At 48.2% G+C, this 9,316-nt stretch overlaps 1 protein-coding gene across 1 annotated transcript; it reads right to left on the bottom strand.

The window, feature by feature from the left end:
• Positions 1 to 1,534: 1,534 nt before the first annotated feature.
• On the bottom strand, positions 1,535 to 4,887 carry LOC123751112 (fork head domain-containing protein FD4-like). Its single transcript, XM_069318716.1, has one exon. It carries the CDS (start codon positions 4,772 to 4,774, stop codon positions 4,085 to 4,087), a length of 690 nt encoding a protein of 229 aa, XP_069174817.1. The 5' UTR covers positions 4,775 to 4,887; the 3' UTR covers positions 1,535 to 4,084.
• Between the last annotated feature and the right edge of the window lie 4,429 nt (positions 4,888 to 9,316).

Raw genomic sequence — 9,316 nt, 5'->3', positions numbered from 1 at the left:
ATATATATATATATATATATATATATATATATATATATATATATATATTTATATATGACAATGTCAGACCACGGAGGAAAATGAAACAGGAATTTCCTTAAGTACTTTCGTATATTAAATACATCTTCAGAAGGAATTCCATCTTCATTCCTTCTGAAGATGTATTTAATATACGAAAGTACTTAAGGAAATTCCTGTTTCATTTTCCTCCGTGGTCTGACATTGTCACATTCTTAATCACGTGTTTATTTTCGTGATACACACACACACACACACACACACATATATATATATATATATATATATATATATATATATATATATATATATATATATATATATATATATATATATGAGTCGCTTGAGTTACTACGTGGCTGCTTAGGTGAAATAGTTGTATATGTCTAGAATTATAATTGTTTAGAATTGTCTATAAGTGTCTATATGCGTCTATAATTGTCTATAAGCATCTTTCAGCGTCTAGAATTGTCTATAAGCGTCTATAAGACTCTATAAGCGTTTATAATTATCTATAAACGTCTATAAGACTCTAAAAGCGTCTATAAACGTCTATAAGACTCTATAAGACTATAAACGTTTATAAGACTATAAGCGTCTATAAGACTCTATAAGCGTTTATAATTATCTATAAACGTCTATAAGCGTCTATAAACGTCTATAAGACTCTCTAAGAATTTATAAGGGCTTATATGACTATAAGCGTCTATAAGGGTCAATAAGATTCGATAAGCGTCTATAAGACTCTATAAGCATCTATAAGCGTCTATAAACGTCTATAAGACTCTATAATCGTCTATAAGCGTCTTTAAAGTCTATAAGACTCTATAAGTGTCTTTAAACGTCTATAAGACTCTATAATCGTCTATAAGCGTCTTTAAAGTCTATAAGACTCTATAAGCGTCTTTAAAGTCTATAAGCGTCTTTAAACGTCTATAAGACTCTATAAGCATCTATAAGCGTCTATAAACGTCTATAAGACTCTATAATCGTCTATAAGCGTCTTTAAACGTCTATAAGACTCTATAAGCGTCTATAAACGTCTATAAGACTCTATAAGCGTTTATAAGCATCTATAAACGTCTATAAGTCTCTATAAGCGTCTATAAACGTCTATAAGACTCTATAAGCGTTTATAAGCATCTATAAACGTCTATAAGACTCTATAAGCGTCTATAAACGTCTATAAGACTCTATAAGCGTTTATAAGCATCTACAAACGTCTATAAGACTCTATAAGCGTTTATAAGCATCTATAAGCGTCTTTAAGCGTCTATAAGCGTCTATAAGCGGCTATAAGCATTTATAAGCATCTATAATCATCTATAAGCGTCTATAAGACTCTATAAGCATCTATAAACGTCTATATGACTCTATAAGCGTGTATAAGCGGCTATAAGCATCTATAAGAATCTATAATCGTCTATAAGCACCTATAAGCATCTATAAGTGTCTATAATCGCATGTAATAGTCCAGCGAGATTATGTTCCTCAGTAGGCGACTGAAACTTGTATAAACAGATCAACAATAATTTATTTGCGCTACTTACATTGCTGAGTGAATAATAATATTAATAATAAAAAATAACATCACTTTGTCTATGAGCTAGAACACAGGTGACTTAGAGAACGAAGCTGGTGTAGTGTTCTTGTTCACAAATATGTTCTTGTTCAAGAGCATTGAACAGTTGAACACAGTTGAGATGGGATCAAAAAAGCTGGTGGAGGGTTTTTGTTCACAAAAATGTTCTTGCTCAAGAGTAATGAACAGTTGAACACAGTTGAGATGTGATTAAAAAAGCTGGTGGAGGGTTTTTGTTCACAAAAATGTTCTTGCTCAAGAGTAATGAACAGTTGAACACAGTTGAGATGTGATTAAAAAAGCTGGTGGAGGGTTTTTGTTCACAAAAATGTTCTTGTTCAAGAGCATTGAACAGCTGAACACAGTGGAGATGGGGTCAGAAAAGCTGGTGGAGGGTTTTTGTATATAAATATGTTCTTGTTCAAGAGCACTGAACAGTTGAACATAGTGGAGATGGGATCAAAAAAGCTGGTGGGGTGTTTTTGTTCATAAATATGTTCTTGTTCAAGAGCACTGAACAGTTGAACACAGTTGAGATGGGATCATTGTGGCCTGTTCTCTCTCTCTCTCACACACATTGTCTTGGATGCTGAATATGGGATTGAGAGGAAATTGAGGTATATTGCATGAGTTTCTATTAAGTTAAACTTGCTAGGTCTATGTCCTAGCTATGAGTGGCTATGACCAATGGGTCCTAGCCATTGGAGTTGCTAGGTGAGTGGGATTAACTAGGCACCCATCCGCGTGTAGGATGCCAATCACTGGGATTCCAAATTTTTCATATTCAGAATTGTTTGATAGTCATCTGCTTCACAGATTCACACTCACACTCACTCACGCTTCTCCAGTCAGGACAAGCTCACGCTCGAATCGACACGATGAAGTACATGTCGATTCGGCGTACCGAACACCCAGATATTAGCGTCGAAGGGTGACATATGGCTGTCGACCAGTTTGGAGGTGACATGTGCAAACATTTGCACCTCATGTGTGATGTTCAACACCTGTACTAACTCACAGCTGTGAGGCTGTGTGAGGATACTTGCCTCTAGTGCTAGGGGACACGGAGGGATAGTTGAACTGTGAGGTGTCGTCACCACGCTGGGACGGGGATAGTTTGGCCTGCAATCCACAGCTGTCAACAATACATCTTGGAATCCTTTATGTGGAGATATGCCTGTGTAGGGGGTGTTGGTGGGTGTAGGGGAAGGTGTAACTGGGTGTAGGGAAGTGGGGGGAGGTGGTGGGTGTTAGAGACACAGAGGACACTGTTGCAACATTGCAGCTGCACCCATGATCAGTGCACCATTGCAACACCACACCGTACCTCTGCAAATGTACCATTGGTACACCTCACTTCATCTCATAACTCATTGATTCTTGGTCACTGTTCTTGATATGTATTTATTGCACTGAAACTGTCCACGGGTGAGCCCCAGGGGCTGGTTCACTGCCCCAGGTGAGCCCCAGGTCTGGTTCACTGCCCCAGGTGAGCCCCAGGTCTGGTTCACTGCCCCAGGTGAGCCCCAGGTCTGGTTCACTGCCCCAGGTGAGCCCCAGGTCTGGTTCACTGCCCCAGGTGAGCCCCAGGTCTGGTTCACTGCCCCCAGGTGAGCCCCAGGGCTGGTTCACTGCCCCAGGTGAGCCCCAGGTCTGGTTCACTGCCCCAGGTGAGCCCCAGGTCTGGTTCACTGCCCCAGGTGAGCCCCAGGTCTGGTTCACTGCCCCAGGTGAGCCCCAGGTGAGCCCTAGGTCTGGTTCACTGCTCCAGGTGAGCCCCAGGTCTGGTTCACTGCCCCAGGTGAGCCCTCGGGCTGGTTCACTGCCCCAGGTGAGCCCCAGGGCTGGTTCACTGCCCCAGGTGAGCCCCAGGGCTGGTTCACTGCCCCAGGTGAGCCCCAGGTGAGCCCTAGGTCTGGTTCACTGCCCCAGGTGAGCCCCAGGTCTGGTTCACTGCCCCAGGTGAGCCCTAGGTCTGGTTCACTGCCCCAGGTGAGCCCCGGGTGACCCCCAGGTCTGGTTCACTGCCCCAGGTGAGCCCCAGGGCTGGTCCACTGCCCCAGGTGAGCCCCGGGTGAGCCCCAGGGCTGGTTCACTGCCCCAGGTGAGCCCTAGGTCTGGTTCACTGCCCCAGGTGAGCCCCAGGGCTGGTTCACTGCCCCAGGTGAGCTCCAGGTGAGCCCCAGGGCTTGTTCACTGCCCCAGGTGAGCCCTAGGTCTGGTTCACTGCCTCAGGTGAGCCCCAGGTGAGCCCCAGGGCTGGTTCACTGCCTCAGGTGAGCCCCAGGTGAGCCCCAGGGCTGGTTCACTGCCCCAGGGCTGGTCCACTGCCCCAGGTGAGCCCCAGGTGAGCCCCAGGGCTGCTTCACTGCCCCAGGTGAGCCCTAGGTCTGGTTCACTGCCCCAGGTGAGCCCTCGGGCTGATACAGAGCAACACAAGGCTGGCTTAGGGCACCGCCACAGCCCTGAATACGGATCAGGGGCCTATGTCACGCCCATAATGCCAGCTTCCAGGGGCGACGGCGGGGGGCGGGCCAGCACGGGCGTGGGCTTGATGGGGCGTGGTGGCACGGGCGGCGGCGGCAGCGGCAGTGGCGGCGGCGGCGGGAGGTAGGATATTGAATGGAGGAAAGGGGCGGCCGCCCACCCGCTAGGGTAGATTAGGGGCGGCGGGTAGAGTAGCGGGGGCGGCAGGAGGTGTAGTGTGGGTGGCAGCGGCCCCTCTCCTGGCGGCTTGAGGGGGGGCAGCGGCAGCGGCGGCGGCGGCAGCGGCCGCACCTGCGGCTGCGGCGGGCCGATCTGCGCGAGGCCGGCCTCGAGGGCGTCCTTCTCGGGCTTGGGTATCTTGAACCTCTTCCTGCGGCGGAGGAAGCTGCCGTTCTCGAACATATTCATGGCGGACGGGTGTAGAGTCCAGTAGGCGCCCTTGCCGGGCCTGTCTGGCCGGCGGGGTATCTTGATGAAGCAGTCGTTGAAGGAGAGGTTGTGGCGCAGGGAGTTCTGCCAGCGCTGAGTGTTCTTGCGGTAGTAGGGGAAGTTGTCCATAATAAACTTGTAGATCTCTGCCAGCGTGCACATCTTCTCCGGGCTGTTCCAGATGGCCATGGCCGTCAGGGAGATGTACGAGTACGGCGGCTTCTGATCCCCGTAACTGTCCCTGGTTGGGCGCGGCATGGTGGGTTCTGTGAGAGAGAGAGGGGGGAGGGAGGGGGTGTGCCGCCCCCCCCTCAAAATGCTTGTTTCCCGCCCACTTTTTACGCTGCCGCGGGCGTGGGCGTGGGCGTGCGGGCGGGTATGCAGCGTGGGGCGCACTGACTCCTGCAGAGGCCGGTGCAGTTGACCGCCGCGCGAGTCACGTGACCAGGTGGCGGGCGATGATTGGCTGAGGCGACGGGAAGGAGGCGGGGCTAAGGCATGCATGGCTAAGACATAGCCCCTCCCCCTCCCTCCCCACCCACCCACCAGAGAGGGTGGGCGTGGCTGGTGGGCGTGGGGCGTGGGCGGAGGCGCGGCACAAGTGGCCAACATTAACATAGTAATGAGGTCCTTTGAGCCAACCGCCCCGTCGCTGGCGCGGCTGAGGGCGGCTCCTCCAACATTCCTCCTCCTCCACCACTGCTCCTCCAACACTCCGCCGGCCTGCGGGACCCGGCTCACTCCTGCAGTACCCAGCGACCCTCCCCCCCCACCGTCTCCTGCAGGCAGCGTTACCAACACCACCACCACAGTCTCCTGCAGGCAGTGTTACCAACACCTCCACCACAGTCTCCTGCAGGCAGTGTTACCAACACCACCACCACAGTCTCCTGCAGGCAGTGTTACCAACACCTCCACCACAGTCTCCTGCAGGCAGTGTTACCAACACCTCCACCACAGTCTCCTGCAGGCAGTGTTACCAACACCACCACCACAGTCTCCTGCAGGCAGTGTTACCAACACCACCACCACAGTCTCCTGCAGGCAGTGTTACCAACACCACCACCACAGTCTCCTGCAGGCAGTGTTACCAACACCACCACCACAGTCTCCTGCAGGCAGTGTTACCAACACCTCCACCACAGTCTCCTGCAGGCAGTGTTACCAACACCACCACCATCACCACCTCCACCCATACCACCCCCACCACCACCACCACCACCACCACCACCACCACCACCACCACCACCACCACCCCCCCCCCCCACCAACAACCATTCCACCTTCACAACACAAACAACGCCAACAAAGGACAAGCGCACCTCTAACTATCGAAGCAGCAGGACAAGACGACACAGGTGGGAGCAGGAACCGCAAATGAGAGGAACAAAATGTAAGGAAAAACAAGTGTGATATACACAGAAAGAAGGTGTTGTGGAAGCCACCTCCCTCCACAACTCTTAGGCCCAGACTCACAACACAAGAACATAACTGCAAGCAACAGCCTGGTGGATCAAACTCTCACAAGTCAAGCCTGGCCTCGGGATGGGCTTGGGGGGAGTAGAAGAACTCCCAGAACCCCATCAACCAGGTATCAACCAGGTATCAACCAGGTATCAACCAGGCATCAACCAGGTATCAACCAGGTATCAACCAGGTATCAACCAGGCATCAACCAGGCATCAACCAGGTATCAACCAGGCATCAACCAGGTATCAACCAGGTATCAACCAGGCATCAACCAGGTATCAACCAGGTATCAACCAGGTATCAACCAGGTATCAACCAGGCATCAACCAGGCATCAACCAGGTATCAACCAGGCATCAACCAGGCATCAACCAGGTATCAACCAGGCATCAAGCAGGCATCAACCAGGTATCAACCAGGCATCAACCAGGCATCAACCAGGTATCAACCAGGCATCAACCAGGCATCAACCAGGTATCAACCAGGCATCAACCAGGCATCAACCAGGCATCAACCAGGTATCAACCAGGCATCAAGCAGGCATCAACCAGGTATCAACCAGGCATCAACCAGGCATCAACCAGGCATCAACCAGGTATCAACCAGGCATCAAGCAGGCATCAACCAGGTATCAACCAGGCATCAACCAGGTATCAACCAGGCATCAACCAGGCATCAACCAGGCATCAACCAGGCATCAACCAGGTATCAACCCTGGGCGAAAATTGATGTCAAAAGGATCAGGCACATCAAGGCCCCGTAGCAGGCGGGGGATGCTGAGCTAGAGCTTGGTTCTCTATAGGTACTATTTTGGTGAGCACCGGTCAGCACCACCACTATCCCTATCACCACTACTACCACCACTACCACCACCAACTACCACACACCACTACCACTACCACCACCACTACCACCACCACTATCACTATCACCACTACTACCACCACTACCACCACCAACTACCACACACCACTACCACTACCACCACCACTACCACCACCACTATCACTATCACCACTACTACCACCACTACCACTACCACCACCACTACCACTACCACCACCACTACCACCACCACTACCACCACCACTACCACCACCACTACCACCACCACCACTACCACCACCACTACCACCACCACTACCACCACCACTACCACCACTACCACCACCACTACCACCACCAACTACCACCACCACTACCACCACCACTACCACTACCACTACCACCACCACTACCACCACCACCACCACCACCACTACCACCACCACTACCACCACCAACTACCACCACCACTACCACCACCACTACCACTACCACTACCACCACCACTACCACCACCACTACCACCACCACTACCACCACCAACTACCACACACCACAACCATCACCGCCTGCAGTCATCTTTCAAACGGTACAATAATCTATCTCACCACTATTCGAACACTTCCTAATGCTTAACCGAACCAAACCAACCGAACACTGCTGTTCCCAAACATCAGTATTTCTGAACCCTCCAACACCAAAGATTTGAAGTGCTTCAACGACCCGGAACCCCCCCCCCCTGAACCCGTTCGATCGTTCTTTCCGGAATAACTAGGAAAAAGGAGTATACATTAAAGTAGTATACATTATCCGAATACATTATACGAAAGGAGTATACATTATTGGTATTAGTAGAGTAAAGGTGTATACATTATCCGTACACCCCATGCCCAGAATCGCTCCAATCCCCCAATCCCCCAGGGGATTGGGGGGATTGGGATTGTTTGCAATTCCTCTAATGTAGCCTCTCTTGTGAGCTATTAGCTCTTGGACCCCGCCTTTCTAACCAATCTATTTTTCCTTTGTTATATCTACTACATATAATTCTCACACACACACACACACACACACACACACACACACACACACACACACACACACACACACACACACACACACACACACACACACACACACACATATCCCCAGGAAGCAGCCCGTAGATGCTGTCTAACTCCCAGGTACATATATTTTACTGCTAGGTAAACAGGGGTATCAGAGTGAATGAAATCCTGTCCATTTGTTTGTACCTCAGACGGGAATCGAACCTGGTCCCTTTGGACTTCGACTCTGCGAGCGTTATCCACTCGTGCGGTTTTTCACTGTGTAGGATGGTGGTGGATATCAATGACCCAAACTGGTATATATTAGATACGGGCTCGCCATAGCCCGTGCTACTTGGGCTGAAGCTGTAGTAGCTGAAGCTAAACCAACATATACATTAGACCTCTCAAAACTAAATTATCCACTTCCGTTTCCACACTATAACTGGAATCACTTTATTATTTAAAAAAATTAAAACCTTCGCTTCAGGAAAACAAATAATGATTCTTTATCTTTAAGCAAAAGACGCTCAAAATTTTCTACGATATGCTAAATCCTGTAATTTGTTCTAGATCTACACATTTTTATATTATCCAAAATATCCCAGATCCTCGAAAATTTGTGAGAATATCTTGAATTTTCCCTAACTCATTAAGGCCGACAATCCTCTGTTGTACCTAAGGTTAGGTCTATTGACCCTTATAGCCAGAACGCAATAATTTGTCTATAATTATATAGGCCTTGTTTCCCCTCAGTTATGTTGACTTTTGGAATAATAACCATAGGCAGGTTAGACAAGATTTGATAAGTTTGACTCAAAAATAATTAGTTTTGTATTCAAATTGAAATATTTATAAAAAATATTTAATGGAAAAATATAATATCAATAGAAATTAGACATTCATGTTGGGCTTAAGGCCTATAACCTGCGAGAGTTGTTATAACCTCTGTAGGGTTGTTTAGGCCACGTAATAGCTTGTTAACTAACCAGCAAGATATATATATATATATATATATATATATATATATATATATATATATATATATATATATATATATATATATATATATATATATATATATATATCGTTCCCTCCCCCCGTCTCAGCAGAGCATAATTTTGAAAAAGGAAAAATGATTAACTGCAAATGACATCAGCAGAGACTCTCCAGGGGTGACCAGAGGTCAAAGGTCACCGTATTCCCCTCACTTTACATTACTCTCCACACCGGGTACTCCTCCTCCACGACCGGTGGTGGGGTTCTCTGGCTTATATGAGACATTAACCTGTTGTGAGTCGCTCTTAATAATTTCTCTCCTCGCTGCCTTGTTCCCAGGAAAAAATATATATATACAGAGCTAATTGATTCTGAATTAGGATTAATAATATTATTATTATTAATAAAATCAACGATTTCTCATTGATTCATCGCGTTATTGGGATTTTATTGAGCAGCGATAA

Source organism: Procambarus clarkii, chromosome 91 (genome assembly GCF_040958095.1).
Source record: "Procambarus clarkii isolate CNS0578487 chromosome 91, FALCON_Pclarkii_2.0, whole genome shotgun sequence".
Classification (NCBI taxonomy): domain Eukaryota; kingdom Metazoa; phylum Arthropoda; class Malacostraca; order Decapoda; family Cambaridae; genus Procambarus; species Procambarus clarkii.
This window is presented reverse-complemented; position numbering and strand designations above follow the sequence as displayed.